The 24015-nt window shown below is 40.9% G+C and overlaps 1 protein-coding gene across 1 annotated transcript in view; it reads right to left on the bottom strand.

The window, feature by feature from the left end:
• Positions 1 to 2953: 2953 nt before the first annotated feature.
• Positions 2954 to 24015, bottom strand: part of LOC117715751 (C-type lectin domain family 2 member D11-like) — a 117206-nt gene continuing 96144 nt past the window's right edge. Inside the window, exons 5-7 of the mRNA XM_076940627.1 lie at positions 5506 to 5684; positions 4820 to 4926; positions 2954 to 3829 (exon numbers count right to left, since the gene is read on the bottom strand). Of these exons, the coding sequence (XP_076796742.1) occupies positions 3685 to 3829; positions 4820 to 4926; positions 5506 to 5684 (431 nt within the window). The 3' untranslated portion in view covers positions 2954 to 3684. The remainder of the gene's footprint in view (positions 3830 to 4819; positions 4927 to 5505; positions 5685 to 24015) is intronic.

Raw genomic sequence — 24015 nt, 5'->3', positions numbered from 1 at the left:
GGCCCACAGCTGAAGGCCTAGGTGCTGCGGGTCAGTTCCACAGTGGCTGTGGCAGGGCCCAGACTTCCTAATAGTGGCTGGAAGTCATTGCCCAGTGCCTCTGGCAGCTAAAGAGTCTGCAGTGGGCAAGGAAAAGCAAGTGTGTCCCATAACCCAGCAACGTTCATGTTAACTGCTCTTGTGGTGGAAGGCACTAACACTCACTTTACAAGTCCCAGGCAGAGAGGGAGAGAGAGGGCCTCTCTTGAGTATGCAGGCAACCAAGCCCTTTGTCTAGGTGGTTGCGCACATGGGGAAGCAAGTCTCAGAGAGGGTCCCTGGCAGGGTGCAAGGAGTAGACCCAGAGCAGAGCTAAGAACCACAGAGGGGAAGGGAGCAAGCAGGGTCCTGGACCCGATGCTTCAGGCAAAGTGGCTGAACTAAGGGTTGCAGCTGGCCGCAAATGATGAAGGAACAGGGGAAGAGTCCTATGCTAGCAGGCAACACTCGAAGGACTGACTCCCAGGGGAGACATGCTAGGGACTAGAGGTTGGAGCCAGTGCTCCTGAGAGAGAGAGAACAGTCTGTCCAGGCCTGGCCTTGGGTACTCAGCTGCGAGAAAGAAACTCTCAAGAGAAGAGGGGAAGTGTCTTATCCAAGGGGAGGAGTCGTAGAACGAGGGTAAGGGAAGGACAGGGTTACCTATGAGCTCAAGAAATCTTTCCTGGGACCATGTGGATGGTTACTCTGATCAGTGGGGGATGGAAAAAAACAAAAAACAAAAAACAAAAAAAAAAAAAAAAAAAAAAAAAAAAAAAAAAAAACCTGGGGCAAGGAACAGGCAGAACACACTGAGGTTAGAGTGAAGTTAGATGAATGCTTGGATGTAGAGAAACTCTTTTCTGCTGGAGGCCAGCCCTGGCATGGGTGAGAGGGGAGAGAAGTAGCTTCTTTCTTCTTCTCCTCCTCCTGTCCGTTCTTCTTGAGGCAGCCCCTATGCTACTGTAGCTGACCTGCAGTCAGTGATCCTGTGGCCAGAAACTGGCACTTGTATCCCATCCCTAAAACCAGCAAGGAGTTAAGTAAATAGCTTTGTACTATCCTAAAAACTTCTTCTGAGGGTAAGAGACTGCAGGTCAGGGTGATTAACACCTGCAGCCTAACAGCAGAGGATTAGGCAAGGTGGCCTTTGTTCTATCTCAGCAGGAACTGCTAGGCTCTAACTTCTAGTCTGAAGTCGCAGAAAGAAAAGACACTTAAGAAAAGTTATTATATAGAGTTTGTTACTAAGTGTCAGAAGTTTCCTATGAAAGCTATCTAAGGGGAAAAGCAGAAAGGTCCTAAGTGGGGCAAAAGGGAAACTTCTTTTCTATTTGGGAAAAGGGAAAAATTCTATTCTATCTCCATTTCTATCTCCTATTCTAACTCCATTCTAACTAGCCTAACTAACTCTCATCTCTTTGTCCTCAGAACTTATACATCTTTCAGAGTACATGGTCACACGTTACAAGGTTCATCACAAGTTCACACCAAAATTCAAGTAATAAATTGAAATAGAAGTTTACAACACAGAATGTTTACATGAATATCCATTAGGAGTAATTATCTGACTAGACATTCATCACCTGTCTAGCTCCACAGGTTCGCAGAAAGTTTGAAACTATAACTTAAGAAATTAGTGAAGTTTTGTATAGATAAACCTAGACAATATTTTCACTTCTGTCCTGGTACCTATAATAAATTGGGAATTCCCTTTAGTGACCTAGGTTAATTGTTTTACAACTTCTTGGCATGTGCTCTGAGCAGGAGAAAGTCTAGTTACAATCTCTCTCAGGGCAATTAACTAATAACAATCAGGAGACTGGCAGAGTTCTCTTTGCAGTTTTGACTATGCCTGAGGAACTTAATAGCAGTCCCGTTATAAAAGAGCTTAATAATCATTGATATAATTTTAGGAAGTCTTATAGGATCATCATTACGACGTAACAAGTCATCTATTTGTCTATATAGTATCACTACAGGACAGTACATCTTCATGGATCTGCAGAGATCTGCTACAAAGGGGTATGCTATTGCTTAGTGATTGTTGCATATGTCTAATAATAATAATGGGAAAAGCATATTAATAGCAGGAATCTTTCCTAAAATCACATCCACCACAGCCTTGCTAATGGGGCACAGTTGTCGAAGATTATATAATAATCCAAGGCAAGCATTTCAGGATAATCATCTGCTCATTATTAGCTTGTCCATTATGGCTCCTGACACTTTCCATTTACCAGACTGCTGTATGTATGTATGAAGACCCTTTAGAATGATTGGGTCTAGCATGCCTTTAGGTGGCCATTTTAAAGCATTATCTAGAGGGTACCGAATCCAGACCTTACTGCAGAGGTGTATCAGTTTGGAAGGCCTCAAATTAGGTGTTAATTTTAGAGATTTGAGGTTTTTTCAGAGGACAACCCAGTGGGGTGTCTCAGGGTGCAGCAGAAGGCAATGTAGTGCTCACTGGGTGACAGGGGGGCTTACCAAGCTATTCGAATCTGCGAAAGAAAAGTCAGTAACGAGTCAAGCAACAGCCTAGATATCAGGTCCTCACGAGAATATCTAGGGGCCTCGGAGAACTCCTGGAGATCGCCAGAAAGCAGTTCAACCTGGTACCAGAATTTCTGGCAGCTGCCAAGAGCTTGGGGTTGGGAGGGGGGACTGTAAATTGCTTTCAAGGGGGGAGTCACCCAACGGCCAATGTCCTAAGTAGTAGGTCAGCCAGGAGGCCAGTCATATGGACTGGGGCAGTGAAACACCAATCTCTCAACCCAGGAAAGGCTGGCCAGGCCATAAATATGGGGTAGCTAACTCTGTAAGATATTAAATAATTTTTTGAAAACTCAATACTATACATGCTAGTGTAAAATTAAGTATTAAATGCTTAAGGAGTTGTACTCACATTTGATGTGAAATAAATCCCATAAAATGATGAAATTAAAATAGCATTTGTTTATAAAATGTATTATGCTTAGAACAGAATAAGTAAGTAATTATAATTATACTTAGAACAGTATAATTCGAAATAGGAATATTGAAAACTAAAGTAGAGAATATATTTCACCAGTGTTCCTTACGTGTTAAATTGCAGAGTATAAAGTAAACCTTAATTTTACACACTTTTTAAATTCTTCTGTATGTTGGCTTGAGTTTTGAAAAGCATGTATACTATGGCTCTCCAAAGGATGGGATGCTACAGATGGATTCTCATCTTCCCTATCATTATTAAGGCATTTTCATGCTTTCAGTCCCCACTCATGAACCTGTGACCCTCCTGTTTCAACCCTTACATAGCTGGGATTACAGATGCATGTCACTATCCCAGCCATTTTGCTTTCATTATTAAAGGTCACATGCATGTTGGGGGACTCATTTTTGTGGTCTCATAAATTCAAAAGAAGGACTTTTCTGCACAAAAACTTCATAACATAAAAGTGGGGTTCGTGAACATTAGTTGTACTTTAGGCTTGAGGTATGAGTGCCAACATCTATTTTAGACTCATCTATGTTCTTGTAATCCCCTGTATGTGCAGCTCTCTAAGTTGGTTTTCACTTGTGATGTTAGGAAATACTCTTAATTTGTTTTGATAGCAATGTAGAACCTTAGGGTAAAGAGTAGCACCCATAGATAACAGGCTAAGAAGCATTTCTTCTTAAAAATTAGGAAGGAGAAAAAGGAGTTTGGCAGTGGAGGCTATAGCTGTTGAGCTTGCTACAAATCCACCTTCGATTTACATAGACCCTGGCACTGTTGAAACCGTGACTCTTCAGGTATGCATAGTTTTCCACTCCTTGGATGGGAACCCTGAAAAAAAAAAAAAAAAAAAAACAAAGACATTAAGTCTGCAGAGCCCAGAACCGCATTAGCTCTGCAATGTAATCTCACCAGTCTCCACTGCTTTTTGGTAATATGAACCAAAGAGTCCCTGAGGAATCACCTGCACTAGTTTTACACCTATTGTCTCACATTCTCAGGGTTTATCTCACATCACTCCTTTGTCATTTGTCCATGGTAAATCCTGTAATGTGTGTACAAGGCATTGGACTGGGGCTTACTGCCATGTTCAAATGAACTGCAGCCATGAGTGACCCCAAGTGGGTGATTTTCAATTCTATTTTGAGGCATTTTGCATATGGGAATGCCCACTTCTTAGTAAATCGCTCAAAGGGCTTCAATGGGTGGATGTGACTAAGTCTGTGATGTACCATTCCAGTCAAACAGCTATGCTCAAATCCAAGAACTGTTTTGGTGCTCTGTGATGACAAGACTTTAGAGGAGGTACCAAATGTCCTTAGAGTCTGCTTTCCTGAACAAGTGCAACCATGCAATAGTGGACTGCTGAATCTCAGGCTTGCAGTTTCTGTAGTGGCTTTCTGGGGTTTCAGAGCCCCCACTGCCCATCTGAGGGTTCGTCTGTATCCCACAGAGGACATTTATCAACAACAAGAAGGTTCAGGTTGGAGCTAAAGCAAACAATAGCTTCCCCCAGACGCCATCATTATGGTAAAGATTTTGAGTAAAACCACAATAAGTAAAGGTTTTGAAAATGATGATGAATAAACAGAAAAACATCCAAAGGATTTAAGTTTGTGTGTTTCCTGGGAATTGACTGTTCCATTTAAACAACATACTCTCTACCTCTGAGCCACACATCTAGTCCAAGGGTTCTTTTGTTTTTCTTCCTTCCCAGTACAGTTGGCTTCACATGGCACTGATTATCATTTCTTATAGCCACAACACACACATAACGCATCACACGAACACAGTACAAGGGAGAACATTGTGAAAACATACAAGTTGTTATACTCAGTGTTGTCTGTCCACCTCCAAGGGTGCTCTGACGACTCTCTGTGCAGGCCGATCCAGTGGTCAAAAATCCCCTTGTATCTACTTAGGACATTCTGTCATAAAACACAAAAAGCTGAGAATACAAGTGTCTCTTTGTTTTAGATGATCCGGAATCTCTCCACTCCATAGCCTACTCTAGAGATAACAGGAAAGTGTAACTGAGGGTCACAGACTTTGGAGCTGTACTAGCCACCAGTTCTCACTGAATCCAACTGACATCGGTAATTCTAAATGACCTCATGTGAATTAAAGTACCAAATGTAGTGACACATTCCTATGTGACCAAGATAGTTCAGGGTTAACGTCCCATTGCAGTTATTAACAGTTGTCATCTGCTATATGTAACATGTGCCATCTTACAGGAATGCACTCATGACCACCAGGTATCCCAGGAAAATGCCATATCTGACTTCCAGTAGACTATGAGCACTAAATGAGAAAATATTTCTTGAATGTCTCAGGGCTTCAGTCAGAAGTCAAGCATCAGCAAATGGCACACACTCACACATTCCCCATGTCTCCATGTGCTTGGGATGGGATCCTTCCTCAAGCTTCATCTGTAACTCTGTATCTCAAGGCAATACAATACTCAACAGGACACACAAACAAACCAATCCCTGCCCATCTCTTACCAGCTCCTCCTGGTTGTCAGTTCGAGCTAGTTGGGCCCCTTGTGCCATGCAGGAGTCCTGGCTGGATGTCCAGTTACTTGAGTATTCAGAAAAGTAAAAACATTTATTTCCAACTCCAATCCAGTTGCTGGGGCAAGGAGTATCCATCTTTTTGATTGAGATCTGTTCTGTCTTTCTTACTAAAATGTAGACAATACAATGAATCATAACCAGCATGTCCTCTCTCTTTTTGGAATACCCTCCTGAGCTCAGCTGTGAGGTGTGAATGTGATTGTAGCTTTCCTAAGTGATCTGCAGGAATCCTCTCCTGAGCATGATGGGCCTTTATCTAAAGGCCTCCCACCTTGGGCCTGTGTCCCATTCTCTCTCAGGTGCTCACTGACACGAGGACCCCCAGGAAGTGCATTTCTATACTAGCATCACATTCTGTGCTTTGGATGACTGTTTACTACAGTAGTGATGCTACAGCAGCAAGCACTCTGTATGGACACCTGTTGGCAGCCAGCCTGATAGTTGAGATAGCAGTGAGGACTATGGGTAGGTGGTGTATACAGTGTGGACATGTTACACTAAAGGATGATTTCCATACTTAAGAGGACAGTGCCAGATTATATTACAGTATTCTGAACAGAGTAATACTAAAATCCTATAAAAGTATTACTTAAGAAACTTTTCATTTCATACTTTCAAAATGCAGTTGAGCCCAGTAACTAAATCCATGTGTCATGGCAGGAGACACTGTATCTTCCTGGCCATATTACTCTTCTCTGTACTCACCCTTCCTTAAGTCCTCTTTGGAGTTTTCCTTTTCTTATTCTCTGTCTTGGACAGTTCCCCCAAGTGGACCTGAGTCCCCTGCATCTCTGTCTAGAGCTTGCTGGATGTCATCTTCCCAGGGATGCTGAGCCTGGCCTCCTGTGCACACCACAGCCTGTGTGTTCCTTCACTGCATCTTCCTGCTGGAACCTAAGTTCCCAGAGAACAGGAACTTCCTGTGTGTTTTCTCTAGAGCCCTTCCCACAATGCCTGGCTCACAGTGGTCAGTAGTATAACTGATAGTGTGAATGTGGACAGAATGCTGCAGAATTTGGAGAGTCAGTCACTTACCTGACAAAGCAGCAGAAAGACCAACTACAGCTACAGTGAGGACCATGATCACTACATAGCAGCAGTGAAGCTTAACATGAGACTCAGGGGAGACAACATGGGGCATTTTACCTGTAAAATATAAATATAAAAATGCCAATTTCAAGAATTTCTTAAGGAAAATAAAATAAATTTACCACAAAACCCACTTTACAATTGTTCAGATGTTCCTGAAAGGCTTCTGCCAACCCTATTAGAGAAGGCCCTGGTCCACAAAGGATGTCCATGGTAGAAAGAAGTCTAGAGAGGATGGAAACAGAGCTTCTGCCAGGGAGTCTTCTGCTCACTGAACTCCGGGTGAATAATGAAAGAACAAGAATGGAGGGAGTGGAGATCCCAGTGAAACGCAATCAACACAAATCTGGATTTGGCTCCATAAAAAGTGCCCTGGTTAGAAGGAGCTATGGAAACATTAGAAAAAAAATTGATGTAATTAGACATATTAACAAAATAAGAAGAGAGGAAAAACTAGAAATATTTCAATAAACAAAGCAAAATTATGTAAAAAACAGAAGTGAATGGAACTTCCTCAACATTACAAAAAAATATCCATTAAAAACAAAACAGTAAGTCCAACAGCAGTCTGTTTCATTCTCAATATGCAATTATGAATGTTTTCCCAGCAATCAGGAGCAAGAGTCAGATGTCTGCTCATTGCTCCAGGTAGACTTTTCCCAGGAAGACCTGGCCAGGACAAAGAAATGGGGTCAGGTGTCTGGAGATGACTCAGGTGTTAAGACCACTTTCAGCTCTTCCAGAGGACCTGGGATGAAGTCCTAGGACCCACAAGGTAGCTCACAACAATGCATATCTCCCGTTCTGTGGGATCTGTCACCCTCTCCTGGCTTCAGTAGGCACTGGTCATTCATGTGATGCACAAACCTGCAGGCAAACAGCCATGTACATAAAATCAGTTTCTTAAAGAAAGAAAGAAGGTTTACAACTCTTGGAAACACGTAAAAGTGTTTCACTTCACATATGACATGGTTCTAGCTACATAGAAATTTTAACAGATCTTCAAAAGACTTCTGGATGTAAAAACTGAGTTTACAAAGCTGCAGGATGGAGTGTCAGCATGGTAAAATCAGTTATATAATCCAGTCAGGTGGAAATTAATATCTTAGACAGTAATGCTAAAAAAAAAAAAAAAAAAAAAAAAAAAAAAAAAAAAAAAAAAAAACCATAAAATTACGACTCTAAAAATAAGATGTTCATAATCAGCATAACAAAACCTCCATGTAAAGTCAGGAAGAAATAAAAATAGGAAAGTTGGCTCAGTGGTTTAGAGAACTTTTGATCTTGCAGAAGACCTGGGTTCAATTCTTGAACCCACATAACAACTCACAAACCTCTTTAACTCCAGATTCAGGAAACCTGACAACTTTCCTAACCTCACTGGGCACTAGGCATACACGTGATCCATAGATATCTATGCAGGCCAAACACTCATACAAGTTAAATTTTTGAAATAAAAAAAGAAAGAAATCAAGGCAGCTCTAAACACATAACAAACTGGAACACTCCATATTGCTCACATGTCAACAAGTACTGAACAAATGTATGTGCAACACATTCCTGAGGGGTAGTTGCTTTCAGAAAAAATATCATAGCACCAAGTTATATGAGAAGTACTATGAGGACCTGGCTACAGTTTTAGCCCAGAGAAAAGTCTGAAGAACAAAGGAAATCTTTACTTTTGTAAGTTTTCCCAACACAGCAGCTGCTCTGGCTTACTGTGAGGAACATGTGACTTGGTGGAACCTGGTCATAACCCACAGTCAGAGGCAGCAGACAGATCACACCTGCTACTCTGCCTCAAGGAGAGCCTGTTCTACATTCTGTTTAAGGGCCCAGGATAGCTGTGGAGGAGGGTACTTTAGGTGTGCACTGAGTAGGGCATTGAGTAGGGCCCTAGGATCCAAGGGAGGCATGGTTAGATCTCCCTCCTCTTCTCCTCACCTCCCAGAACAGTGTTTCCAATCATCATAGCAGGAAGACTGTCCACTCTGGAGGAGTTTGGCCTGATATTTTCAGGCTGCCACTAGGCCCTTGTTCTAACAATAATTGTGAACTCTGTTTTTCAAGAAGTTCGATATTTTATTCCTAAACAAAAACATTAAGGTGGGGGTGAAATCAGGGCTCAGCAGTGAAGAGGCACTTGCTGCCCTTGTAGAGAGAGAACTTGGTTCATTCCCAGCACAAACAAGGTGACTCACAATTGTCAAAGTCGTGTTCTAGGGGATTCCACACCTTCTGACCTCTGTGGGCACCAGGCATGCATGTATTATACACAGACATACAGGAAAAGCACGAATACAGGTAAAACAATTTTTTTAAACTAAAGTGGAAAAAAGTTAAAAATAAAATGTTGGAGACAATGCAGTTTGAAATAGAAATCTCAAATGTTCTTTTCCCATCATTTATTATTAACTAAAACTGTAGACAGGTTTGTGGGTGAAATAAATCTCCCACCTGTGCCTTACTTGGGGGAAAAAAAAAACAGGGATACAATATCCAACACTAGGACAAAATTCATTCCTTGATGCCACAAGAGTCATTTAATATCAGAAAGTGTATACTGGTGCTTTCCTACCCACTGTGGCAGGCTAACCAGAGTGAGGTGCAGCTGCCCTGATGAAGCTCCCCTCTCTCCCTTTAGTTAACAGTTCATTATAAATACATAAGGTTTTCTCCCTTTTCTGGGGAGGGAGGCTTGGAACCACCTATCTTCTAGTTGAAGCAATGAGCCTCTGATGAATGAAGACATTTGGAAGACAGTTTGGGTGCTTTGTGGGCAGAGTTTTCAAACCAGCTGACTTGGAAGCTACCAGTGATTGGCTACCTAGGTCTGACCGCACCCTACAGAACTGAAAAACTGGGGAGGGATTAGTGTCAGAAAAGCATGCTATACTGTAAAGGAAGTAAACCAAGCTGAGAAATATTTTAGATTTCGATGGTGCAAAGGTGCTTTTTTTTTTTTAAACTACTTTATTTATCAATATCTGCACAAACATATATACTTATACATGTATACATATATAAACAATAATCAAATAATAAGATGTACTTAAAAAGTATGGGGGGTTGGGAAAAGTGGGAGGAAGGAGAGAAAGGGGAAAACCATGTAAACACAGTGCTCATATATGAAACTCTCATAAAGGAATCCAGCCTTTCAAAATGTTCAACAGATCAACCAGCACTCTACAATATGAAAATAAATATGACACACAATTATGTTAAAAGACATTCCAACTCACTACAAACCCTGAAGTTCAAAATGAGACCAACAAAAATCATCTTACCCAGCATACTAACAAAAACCACAATAACGTTTTATAATTCAAAGTATTTCTGAGAACAAGAAAATAGATTGTCAGGAGCTAAGTCAGCAGAACCAGGGGTACACTCTGTGTGTGTGTGTGTGTGTGTGTGTGTGTGTGTTTATCAAATCATAATTTTTACTTTTTAACATGGGGGTTATAAACACAAAAATACAAGATGTGGGGAAGGGGATGACACAGGAGCGTAGGTGTTCAGGGGGAGTACAGATATCTTTCAGAACAGGGTATCAGCTGGGTGAAGGTTCAGGGGTCAGGTCACTATGACTCTGCCTATGACACACTTGTCCTTATCTAATTTGGTACTATCTGCCAAAGGCTGCCTATTTACAAGGTCTATGACTACTCAGGCTGGTAGATTTCAACAAAAGCTGCCTGTTTACAATAGTTTATAGCCCTCTGTTTCAGTGTTTTTCCATAGAGACCCAAGACTTTGTATTAGCAGGCATGTAAGTCAGGCCTATTGCTGAATTTAGGCTTATGACTGATTTTAGGCCTTCAGTGTATAAGCAGGGCTGCCCCTGACATCTCCTCCCTTCTCCAAGTATAGAAGGGCTGTGGTAATTCTAATCTTGCCAAGGCGGGGATAGAGGCCTGACCTCCAGTAATTAAATGGGACCTTGTAATGGCTCCAGTCCTCCTGTCATTGTTCAGTGAGGCATGAGGGCCATACCTGTCCCGATGTCTTTTTCCTGGAGAGGGGATACTTTTGCCATCAACCCCTATGCAGTCAGGCTTGTCCCTCAGGGAACCCAGAAACATTTTTTTTAACTTTTATTTATATTCATTTGCAGTGCTTAGCCTCACAGCCTATGCAAGAATTCAGATCGCCAGACAGAGGGGGTTCTAGGTGGCCCCTCTCTGCTTGGTCTAGGGGCAGAAGTCCCCTCTTTTAGGCTGGATGGAGATGGGACTTGGGAACACCCTGGATAAAGTAACATCCTCATCTAGAGTCTCGTGGTCCTCCATAGTTCACATTTTTTTTATCAGATATTTTACATATTTACCTTTCACTGTTATCTCCTCTTCCTTTCTCCCCCAAAAACCCTTTATCTCATACCCCCTCTTCAAATTTTTATGAGGGTGTGCTCCCATCATTCTCCCAATTCCGCCTCCCTGCTCTCACATTCCCCAACACTAGGGATCCAAACTTTCTGGGACCATGGCCCTCCACTTCCACTGTTGCCTGACGAGACCACCCTCAGTTACCTATACAAGTGGAGCCATGAGTCCCTCCCTTTCTGTTCTCAGGCTGGAGGTTTAGCCCCTGAGAGCTCTGGTTGAGTATTTTGCTACTCCTTCTAAAATAAAACCAAAGCACCCACATGTGTCTATGCATTGTGTCTTAGGTATTGTGAGCTTTTGGGCTAATATCCACTTATCAGTGAGTGCATGCCACGTATGTTCTTTTGTCATTGGGTTACCTCACTCAGGATGATATTCTCAAGCTCTATCCATTTGCCTAAGAATTTCATGAACTCATTGTTTTTAATAGCCAAGTAGTACTCCATTGTGTAAATATACCACATTTTCTGTATCCATTCCTCTGTTGAAGGACATCTGGGTTCTTTGCAACTTCTGCCTCTTATAAATAAGGCTGTTATAAACATAGTGGAGCATATGACCTTGTTATATGTTGGAGCATCTTCTGGGTATATGCCCAGGAGTGGTATAGCTGGGTGCTCAAGTAATGCTATGTCCAATTTTGCGAGGAAATGGCAGACTGATTTCCAGAGTGGTTGTATCAGCTTGCAATCCCACCAACAATGGAGAAGTGTTCTTCTTTCTCTATATCCTCACCAGTATCTACTATCCTTACTAAGAAGAAAACTCATAGCTCTAAGTGCTTACAAAAAGAAACTGGAGAGGGCATACACTAGCAGTTTGACAACACACCTGAAAGCTCTAGAACAAAAAGAAGCAAATACACCCAAGAGGAGTAGATGGGAGGAAATAATTAAACTCAGGGCTGAAATCAACCAAATAGAAATAAAAAGGACTATACAAAGAATCAATAAAACCAGGAGCTGGTTCTTTGAGAAAATCAACAAGATAGATAAACCCTTAGCCAGACTAATCAGAGGGCAGAGAGACAGTATTCAAATTAATAAAATCAGAACTGAAAAGAGGGACATAACAACAGAACCTGAGGAAATCCAAAAAATCATCAGATCCTACTACAAAGGCCTATACTCAATAAAATTGGATAATCTGGATGAAATGGACAATTTTCTAGACAAGTACCAGTTACCAATGTTAAATCAGGAGCAGATAAACCATCTAAACAGTCCCATAACCTTGAAAGAAATAGAAGCAGTCATTAAAAATCTACCCACCAAAAAAAGTCCAGGACCAGATGGTTTTAGTGCAGAATTCTATCAGACCTTCAAGGAAGACCTAATACCAATTCTTTTCAAACTATTCCACAAAGTAGAAACAGAAGGAACACTACCCAATTCATTCTATGAAGCCACAATCATGCTCATACCTAAACCACACAAAGACCCAACAAAGAAAGAGAACTTCAAACCAATCTCCCTAATGAATATCTACGAAAAAATACTCAATAAAGTTCTCGATAACAGAATCCAAGAACACATTAAAACAATTATCCACCGGGCAGTGGTGGCGCACGCCTTTAATCCCAGCACTTGGGAGGCAGAGGCAGGTGGATTTCTGAGTTCGAGGCCAGCCTGGTCTACAGAGTGAGTTCCAGGACACCCAAGGCTATATAGAGAAACCTTGTCTTGAAAAAACAAAAAAACAAAAAACCAAAACAAACCCAAAAAAAAAAACAAAAAACACACACACACACACACAAAACCAAACAATTATCCATCATGATCAAGTAGGCTTTATTCCAGGAATGCAGGGTTGGTTCAATATACGGAAGTCCATCAATGTAATCCATTATATTAAAAACTCAAAGAAAAAAAAACACATGATCATCTCACTAGATGCTGAGAAAGCATTTGACAAAATTCAGCACCCCTTCATGATAAAAGTTTTGGAAAGATCAGAAATTCAAGGTCCATATCTAAACATTGTGAAAGCAATATACAGAAAACCAGTAGCCAACATCAAACTAAATGGAGAGAAACTTGAAGCAATTCCACTAAATTCAGGGACTAGACAAGGCTACCCACTCTCCCCCTACCTATTCAATATAGTACTGGAAGTCCTAGCCAGAGCAATTAGGCAACAAAAGGAGGTCAAAGGGATGCAAACTGGAAAGGCAGAAGTCAAAATTTCACTATTTGCAGATGATATGATAGTATACTTAAGTGACCCCAAAACTTCCACCAGAGAACTCCTAAACCTAATAAACAACTTTAGTAAAGTGGCTGGATATAAAATTAATTCAAACAAATCAGTAGCCTTCCTCTACTCAAAAGATAAACAGGCTGAGAAAGAAATTATGGAAGCGACGCCCTTCATTATAGTCTCAAATAATATAAAATACCTTGGTGTGAATCTAACCAAGCAAGTAAAAGACCTGTATGACAAAAACTTCAAGCCCCTGAAGAAATTGAAACAGATCTCAGAAGATGGAAAGATCTCCCATGCTCATGGATTGGCAGGATTAATATAGTAAAAATGGCTATTTTGCCGAAAGCAATCTATAGATTTAATGCAATCCCCATCAAAATCCCTACTCAATTCTTCACAGAGATAGAAAGAGCAATTCTAAAATTTATTTGGAATAACAAAAAACCCAGGATAGGGAAAACTACTCTCAACAATAAAAGAACTTCTGGGGGGAATTATCATCCCTGATTTCAAGCTACACTACAAAGCAATAGTGTTAAAAACTGCATGGTATTGGAACAGAGACAGGCAGGAAGATCAATGGAATAGAATTGAAGATGCAGAAATGAACCCACACACCTATGGTCACTTGATCTTCGACAAAGGAGCTAAAACCATCCAGTGGAAAAAAGACAGCATTTTCAACAAATGGTGCTGGTCCAACTGGAGGTCAACCTGTAGAAGAATGCAAATTGATCCATACTTATCTCCTTGTACAAAGCTCAACTCCAAGTGGATCAAGGACCTCCACATAAAACCAGCCACGCTGAAACTAACAGAAGAGAAACTGGGGAAAAGCCTCGAACACATGGGCATAGGGGACAAGTTCCTGAACAGAACACCAATGGCTTGCGCTCTAAGATCAAGAATCGACAAATGGGACCTCATAAAACTGCAAAGCTTCTGTAAAGCAAATGACACCATCAATAGGACAAAGCGGCAACCAATGGAGTGGGAAAAGATCTTTACCAATCCTACAACTGATAGAGGGCTAATATCCAAGGTATACAAAGAACTGAAGAAATTAGACTCTAGACTATCAAATAACCCTATTAAAAAATGGGGTACAGAGCTGAACAAAGAATTCTCAACTGAGGAATCTCGAATGGTTGAGAAGCACCTAAAGAAGTGTTCAACATCCCTAGTCATCAGGGAAAGGCAAATGAAAACAACACTGAGATTCCACCTCACACCAGTCAGAATGGTTAAGATTGAAAACACAGGTGACAGCAGATGTTGGCGAGGATGTGGAGAAAGAGGAACACTCCTCCATTGTTGGTGGAGTTGTAACCTGGTACAACCACTATGGAAATCAGTGTGGCGGTACCTCAGAAAATTGAACATAGTATTACCTGAGGACCCAGCTATACCACTCCTGGGCATATACCCAAAAGATGTTTCAACATACAACAGGGACATATGCTCCACTATGTTCATAGCAGCCTTATTTATAATAGCCAGAAGTTGGAAAGAACCCAGATGTCCTTTTTTGGTTTTTCTAGACAGGGTTTCTTGGTTTAGCCCTGGCTGTCCTGGAACTCACTCTGTGGACCAGGCTGGCCTTGAACTTAGAAATCTGACTTTTTTCTTTTTTAATCTGAGGCGTTTTTATTCTGTGTGAAGCCAGGGATCAAACTTAAAGCCTTCTATATGAGAAGTGTGACCTCTACCATTCAGCTGTGCCACTGGACACCAGTCAAATATAACTCTATTTGCTTCAGAAAATCACTAGGCATACTCAACCTTTCTCTACTATGCCTGTCTCCTTTGTTTTTGCCTCACTAAACCTTTACTGTTGTCAACTATTTAGTTTTTATTATTATTTTATCTACTTACATTTCAAATGTTGTCCCCCTTCCTGGTCTCCCTTCCATGAACCCCTCGCCTCATTCCCCCTCCCCTTTGTCTATAAGAGAGTTCTCCCCCACCCACCCACTCCTGCCTTACTTTAACATCTTCCTTCTCTGGGGCATCAAGCCTCCATAGGACCAAGTGCCTCTCCTCCCACTGATGCAGGATAAGGCCATCCTCTGCTACATATGTAGCTGGAGCCATAGACCCATCCATGTATACTCTAGATGGTGGTTTAAGCCAGAGGAGCTCTGGTTAGTTGATACTGCTGTTCTTCCTATGGGGTTGCAAAACCCTTCAGCTCCTTCAAACATTCCCCTGACTTGTCCATTGTGGTCCACCACCTCAGTCCAATGGTTGTCTATGAGTATCTACATCTGTCTTAGTCAGGTACTAGTAGAGCCTCAGAGGACACCCATACTAGGCTTCTGTTTGCAAGCACATATTGGTATCAGCAATAGTGTAGGGGTTTGGTATCTGCCAATGAGATGGATCCCAAAGTGGGGCCGTCTGCGGATGGTCTTTCCTTCAATCTGCTTTATTTTTTGTCCCTGCATTTCCTTTAGACAGGAAAATTTAGACATCTGGGTTAAAATTTTTGAGATGGGTGGGTGGCCCTATCCCTCAACTGGGTGGCCATGTCTATCTACTAGAGGTGGTCTCTTCAATTTCTATTGTCCACTGTTGGACATTTTGGCTAATGTCATCCCCATAGGGTCCTGGGAGCCTCTTGCATCCCTGGATCTGGCACTTTGTTGTGGTTTCATCTCCTCTCTCCATTCCCCACCACTATCTCAAGTGCTACCTATTTCTCTTCCTTTCTCCTAGCCTTCTGGACTCTTCTCTGTCTCTTCCCATACCTGATCCTGACCCCCTTTTTTCCCTTCCCCTCCCCTCTCCCACCCAGGTCCCTTCCTCACTCTGACTCCCATGATTATTTTGTTTCCCCTTCTAAGTGAAATTGAACCATCCACACTTTGGCCTCCTTACTGTTAAGCTTCATATGGTCTGTGAGTTGTCTCATAGGTATTCTGAGCTTCTGGGCTAATAACCACTTATCAGTGAGTACTGACCATGTATGTCCTTTTGGGTCTGGGTCACCTCACTTGGGATGATAGTTTTTAGGTCTATCTATTTGCCTACAAAATTCACGAAGGAATTGTTTTTAAGAGATGAGTAGTGTTGTGGATGTCCCTGGTATTTAGTATTCTGATGTTAATTCTACACTCCTGGGAGGGGTGACAGACAAGGAATGAGTCACATACTCAAGGACTTCTTGTGAACCACCCCCTAATGAATAAAGTAGCCAATCACTGGGCAAGTGGGAGGAGGGACTTCCAGGTTGGACAGAGGAAGAGAAGAAAGAGGAGAGAGTTACAGGCTTTTGGAATGTGGATAGCAGATGGGCAAGATGTAGCTGCTAGAGTTTCCTTGCTTCATGGTAGATCTGTAAGGATCTACCACCAGAGGAATCAGATTTATAAGATTTACAAGATTAGGTTTTAATTGTTGTGCCAAGAGATTTAGTTACCATTGTTTTTGGCTCAGTTTCTATGGTGTTTTTCTTCTCTCAGCGATTTGACTGAGTTCAAGAGAGAAAGGTACAGTGTGGGTTTCCCTGATGTGCCCCACAAAGGCCATGGATATTTTCAAGAAAGGGGATGGTGTGGTAATAACCCACCAGTGGGAACCTAGTGAGCTGGTGGGAGGGATTATGGATCTCTAAGTCAGAGTCGTCATGAGCTAAAACAGGTCGGCCTTTGCCTGCCAGCACTTGGCTGACAAGGCATCAGTACTGAGGTGGCCTGTCAGTGGTGGGCATAGCACAGGAACTTGGTAGGTGACTAAGCCCAGTAGTCTTTTCTAATATCTCCATATAGAGTAGTATTCCATTGTATAAATATAACACATTTTCTGTATTCATTCTTCCACTGAGGGACATCTGGGATGTTTCCATCTTTTGATGATTATTTTTAAAAAGGCTACTATGAACCCAGTTGAGCAAGTGTCTTTGTGGGATAATGGAGCATCTTTGGGATATATGACCAGGAGCGGTATAGCTAGTTATTTAAAAAAAACTATTTCCAATTTTCTGAGTATAAGGCAGATTGATTTCCAAGATGGTTGTACCAGCTTGCAATCCCACTAGCAATGGATGAGTGTTGCTCTTTCTCCACATCCTCACCAGCATCTGTCACCTGAGTGTTTTAACTCAGCTATTCTGACTGGTGTGAGGTGGTATTTCAGGGTTGTTTTGATTTTCATTTCCCTGATGACTAAGGATGTTGAACATTTTTATAGGTGCTCCGGTATCATTTGAGATTCCCCAGTTGAGAATTCTGTTTAGCTATGTACCCCATTTTTTCCATTGGGTTATCTGATTTTCTGGAGTCTAATTTCTTGAGTTCTTTGCATTTTTTGAAATTAGCCCTCTATCAGACATAAGGTTGGCAAAGATCTTTTCCCAGTCTGTAGGTAGTCATTTTGTCCTGTTGACAGTGTCCTTTGCCTTACAGAAGCTCTTCAGTTTCATGAGATCCCATTAGCCAATTGCTAATCTTAGAGCTGCAGCCGTTGGTGTTCTGTTCAGGAAATTTTCCCCTGTGCCAAAATGTTCACGGCTATTTCCCACTTTCTCTTCTGTTAGATTTAGTGTACCTCATTTTTATGTGGAGGTCCTTGATCCACTTGGACTTCATCTTTGTACAAGGAGATAAAAATAGATCAATCTTCATTCTTCTACATATAGACATCACCAGTTAGACCAGCACCATTTGCTGAAAATGCTTTCTTTTTTTCCACTCTATGGTTTTGGATTTTTTGTCAAACATCAGGTGACCTTAGGTGTGTGAGTTTACTTCTGGGTTTTCAATTCTATTCCACTGATCTATTTCTCTGTCTCTGTAGCAATGCCATGCACTTTTTTATTATTATTGCTTTGTAGTAGAGACTGAGATCAGGGAAGGTGATTCCTGCAGAAGTTCTTTTATTGTTGAGAATTGTTTTTGCTATCCTGGATTGTTTGTTATTCCCCACAAAGTTGAGAATTTCTCTTTCTATCTCTGTGAAGAATTGATTAGAATTTTGATGCAGAGTGCATTGAATCTGTAGTGCTTTTGTTAAGATGGCCATTTTCACTATGTTAATTCTACTGATCCATGAACGTAAGAAATCTTTCCACCTTCTGAGGTCTTCTTTGATTTCTTTCCTCAGATACTTGAAGTTTTTGGCATATAGATCTCAAAAATCTTTTAGAGAAAAAGATAACTTTACCCTAGAATCCTCTGTAGAATTCACTTATACTTTTCCTTGTGTAAACGCCTTCATAGAATGTCTCCATCTAAAATGAGGACCTTGGCTCTCAGAAGACTAGAGGAAAGAGAAACAGAATGTTTGCTACAGCTGGGCAGTGGTGGGGCACACCTTTAATCCCAGCACTTGGGAGGCAGAGGCAGAGATTTCTGAGTTCAAGGCCAGCCTGGTTTACAGAGTGAGTTCCAGGATAACCAGAGTTCTCAGAGAAACCCTTTGCCCTATGTCGAGGAAAAAAAAAAAAAAAAAAAACAAAAGAATGTTTGCCACAGAACATTCCAGTTATTAAAATAAGGGCCAATAAAGAAAGAATGAAGATCATGGAACAAAAGACACAAGACCTACTCATTCGATTAGTGTCATCAGAATAGACCTATTTAAGACAGAAAGGACCACATGAATAATAAAAAGAAGAGAAAATTAGTGTACCAGGTGTGGCAGCACAGAGCTACAATTCTAGCTCATGTGAGGTGCAGGCTATAGAGTCATGAGTTCAAGGCCAGTCTTAGATAAAAATTAAATGAGGCTGAGATTTCATTAAGCTCTGTTCTATCTATCAATCTAACTATCTATCTATCACAACTCTAATGAGCTAAAAAATGCAATTCAACCTAGTAATAAAATAAGAAAATAAAAAAGGACCATTTCAGTAAATTAAATTTAAAAAAAACTGTGCAAAATTCAATGTGAATCGACAGTAATAACAACACATTAGGATTTGAGGAACGTCCTCAATCTGACAACAGATATGTGTCATAAACTGTAGCTGCTTGCTATGTATGTTCCCCAAGAAACATTTTTGCAGTGTCCCACACATAAGTGTGAGGGATCCTACCCCTAGTTGGTTCTGATTTGTAAATAAAGATGCTGACAACCAATGGCTGGGCAGAGCAGACAGAGGCTTGACTTTTAGGATTCCCAGGCAGGGAAAAGATGAAGGAGGAGGAAAAGGAGATTCTCCATGCTGGGAGATGGAGAGCCAAGGTGCCATGCCAGAGAGATGTAGGGCAGAAAGGTCAGAGAACTTAGTTGCCATGCAGAATGCAGGGGAATGCAGTCCAAGAGGGCTACATGACAGGGCCTAGGGCAACAAAGATAGAATATAGATTAGAGCCACAAAGAGGTTAGGAAGTAACCCAACCATTGAGCTGTTTAAGGCATATAAAACTATAAAGACTGTATGTTTTTATAGTTTATGTCTTTATAGTTTATATGTCTGTCATTTGGAAACACAGAACATTGGGTCAGGTAGCAAGGAGCAATGCTACTGCCAGGATCAATTTGAATAGTGATTAATTGGTAACGGCTACAATCACAAAAAAGAAAAATTCAATTGCAGCCATCAGGAATGATCACCACCCCCACTCACACCGACAAAGAGCAAGGCAAGAATGTCTGCTCACCATTCTAGTGTTACTCTGGGGGTCCTAGCCAGGAGAATAGGGCAAGCTATAAGAGTCCAGCCTCAGAGATAAAAGTATTGATAGTCAGACAACATGGATATATCTACAAATAGAGTTCTAAAGTGCCTGTTAATTGACTATAAAAGTAACGAATGAATTTACAATACTGCAAGAAACAATGTCAATGCATGAAATAATTTGCATGTTTAAACACTAGTATTTATCAAATGGAAACTCGTATAAAGATAGCACCTCTCACAGAACTGTCAAGCAAACAACTGCACACCCAATAAAACATATTCACAATCAATTTTGGAACAATAAAGGGTTCTTAACCTCTGAGCCATTTCCTCCACCCCTACCCATGTGTTTTAAAGCTCTCAGTACATTTTAGGTACAATTTCTTTTGATTAAGAGAAAAAAAAAAAAAGAAAAAAGAAAAAGCTTTCCTATCCATTGTTTATCTTCTTAATCTTTTTTCAGGGACCTGAGCCAAAAGTTATCATTACACTAAAACCAACATATTCTTCTGGTGTGTAGGCAAACTTTTGTAAGCAAAGTTCATTGCTACAAAATTTTTTTTCCTTCAAGTACATTTAAGTTGATAGCTTTCATGTTTGTATTTGTGGTCCATTTCTATTCAATTATTGTGCAGAGTGTCAACTGTGAGTCTTCAACATAGAACCAACAGTTCCAGGACCATATTCAGAAGAGATGCCATTTTTCTCTACCTAACATCTGTCCACATTGGCAATTCAACAGTGCAGATACACACACACACACACACACACACACACACACACACACTACAAAACACACACAAATTATAAACACATATTGATTTTTTCAAATGATCTAAAAAATTGAATAAAATGGCACATGTGTAGCAAAACTTGAATAAATATGCTTAATATTACCAGGCTTTGGAAGAAACAAGAAAAACAGTTTAGCATTTTGCTAAAATGAGATCCCTTTTACCACATGCCCTTGTCTTCCTACCCTCATATCCATAAAATGAAAATGCCTGTGTTTATATTTTAAATCTGTGAGTGTTTGCAGCAGGTTTATTGTGGGGTGGTGGGCTGTGAGAGGCAATGGGCTACCCAGTTGAGTCTGTTTCTAACCCTGGAAACCATGAAGGAATGGTAGGAGTTGGTGGTACTCCTGGGCCTCCTGGTTCCTCTCACTTAGCATCAGCCCTCCACAGCCCCTCCCACAGAGAGCTCTATGGTCATTAGTCATGTAGGAACAGTGCCTCAGGCTCTCCTACATGTACATGAGGTATCTCCAAGTTGTGAGACCAAGCCAATAGTAGTTATCTGCTGCTAGACCCTGACCCACCCTAAAACTGTATATAAGAACCCTATTTGGGAGAAGTAACGGTGATTGAGAATCATCCCTTTGTCTGAGAGTTTCTGTCTCAAGAGCTGTAACAACTGGGAAGAGATCCGCTCTCCTGAAGTGCCTTCAGTACCCTCACCTTCTTGCTAGCCGGTTTCTCTCCAGCTCAGACTGGACCAGCTCAGTACAGTGCAACAGGTGCAGCACCCAGGAGTAACTAGGTGGCAACAGCAGAGAAGGAGACACAGGAGACTCGGGCAGAGACAGCAGCAGAGGCGATTCCCCCTACCTGCTCTCACTTGATCCCATTGGCCTGAACCCCATACCCGGCCAGGCCGGAGATCTTCATGGGAAGCCCTCCAGAACAGGGACCCACAGTTTAACAATTAATTCATATGTCACAATTCAAATGGCCCTGAGCTTGTCCCAAAGTAAACCAAAATTAGTTCTGGAGGAAATGATTGGAAAGGAAAAACTGGGCCTTATGTTTTCCCCTGCCCATTTCTTATCCTGGCTTCCTAACTATTCCTCAGCCCGCTGTCCTCAGAAATTCCTATGCTAGAACTTGATAGACAGAATAGGTATCCGTTAAAGCATTTTGCAGAAAAAGTAGTTTCTCTTAGGTCAGCAAGATGGCTCAGGGGGTAAAGGTGCTTGCTGTTCAAGCCCAGTGATCTGAGTTCAACCCCTGGAACATGCTGAAATGTAGAAGGCACCAACCAACTACACACAGTTGTTCTCTGACCTCTAAACGGCCACACAACACCAGAATCACCACTAAAACTCAGAACAACAAAACCACACAAGCTCCCTTGCAGTTTATTTGGAGAAACTGACCATAGAGCACTGGCTTCTGCCACCTACTTGCTCTCTTTAGGGAACTGAAAATATGTGGCTTGTTCTCTTACATGAACAGACTGAAGCATCCTTGAGGAAGGGGTATTACAGGATTGTTTGGGGTTTTGTTTTTTTTTTTTAATTTGTTCATGTTTGTTTGTTTGTTTGTTTGTTTTTAGTCTTATAGATCTTTTAGACAGGGAATCTATAACAATAGCACTCCATCACAGTGTACGCCACAGAGTAACTGATATAACAGAGGCCTCCAAGCATCTTTACATCTAGAGACCTGCCCAGGCAGGCTAAGGGGCAGGAGGGTCTGCTCCTCTGTGAGACCATGGTGGTGCTCCTCTCTGCCTTTCTAGTTTGTTTCAAATTGCATTAAATATATACCTCTTTCTCCCTCTTCTAGGTGGTCTGTGGTAGTGATATCCGTCTTTACTAGTCTCATGGAAGATTTTTCATCCTGTGAGGCTGTCATCTCTGAGATGAGTGAGTCTCCCCTGCAAATGAAACCAGAGAGAAAGAATTACCTTTTGTCTAATCCTGGGCGCTTCCAAACAAACCCAACCTGTTCATGTTGTGGCTTGTTTACTCATATTTTCGAGAATACCCACAGTACATGAAGGTTTTTGGGTTTTGTTCCCTGACTCACACAGCATGCCAAAAATTTTGGGAGCTTTTATTGTGTGTTTTGTTGTTTTGTTTTAAGACACAGGACCACAAGATAGGGGAAGGGACTGAGACACTGAATGGAGTATAATGTAAATAAAATAATCAGAACTGCTAAATGCTGTATTATTTGACAAAGCAAACAGCTTTTAATTATAAAGCAAGTGTTTATTTATTTATTTTGGAAAAGGATTTCACTGTGTACCTGTGGCTGTCCCCAGACTCACTTGATAAGTAAATCTCTGAAGGATACAGCACTCATGTTACAGTGGGTGATCAGCATTTATTACCAAGACAGAGTACATGGCTAGAACTGTTTACACAAACTTGAAACAGGAGATTCTTGGTATAAGTATAGGGATGTCATGTTCAGATTAAAAAGAGATATTAGGGCAGAGCAATCAGCATTTGAATAACCCCAGGATAAACTTTGCACAGAGTAAGTACAAAACATTATGCCTGCATAAACTATCTTGGAGCCAGCTGATTCTTGCCACCCCTTTCTCTATAATAGCCTCCTGAGGGTGAATGAAAGGAGGACATGACTGCTCAAGGCATGGTTTAGAAGACGTTTCTATTGCAGATGTGAGGGAAAGTACAGCCAGAGGCATCTAGAAAGATGAGCAGGAAGAGAAAGTAGACTGAACCAGGCCAGGAGAGGAGGGATGGGGAAAAAGCAGGAGAGACGTGGAAAAAACAGATGTGCACCCTGAGGATTTGAAGTAGAAATGACTGGTTGTTTTTTCTGTAAAAGTTTAGATTTGTGATTCTTTTAAGACGTTTATAAGATTACAGTGTAAGATAAGTAATAAAATAATTGATTCTTTCTTTGTAACTGCAAATTGTGGCCTGGCAGTAAGGGAAACTGGCTGGGGAAATTACCGTGCTTACTTACACTTTGTTCATCTATAACAAGTTGCTTAGTTAAAAATGAATGTGAATTCTTGCAAATAATTTGTTTTACAATTGTTTTTCACCCATAATATGTAAACCATGTAAAACATGTGAGTGTATTGGGGAACATATTTTATACCTATGTATGGATGTATATATGTATGTATGTGTATATATATATATATATATATATGTATATATTTATGTATATATATGTATATATATGTATATATATGTATATATATATGTATATATATACATATATATACATACATACATATATATTCATGGTAATTGCTCACTTAAAGAAAAATGTAATGCAATCACATAGTAATATTTTACTTATTGAAATATTTTGATGGAATATGTAAGCTGCGGGAGAAAAAATAAAGTTGTTGGAGCTTTGC

The sequence above is a fragment of the Arvicanthis niloticus genome, chromosome 9 (genome assembly GCF_011762505.2).
Source record: "Arvicanthis niloticus isolate mArvNil1 chromosome 9, mArvNil1.pat.X, whole genome shotgun sequence".
Classification (NCBI taxonomy): Eukaryota; Metazoa; Chordata; class Mammalia; order Rodentia; family Muridae; genus Arvicanthis; species Arvicanthis niloticus.
Note: the sequence above shows the minus strand (reverse complement) of the source record. Positions and strands in the feature narration are given on the sequence as shown.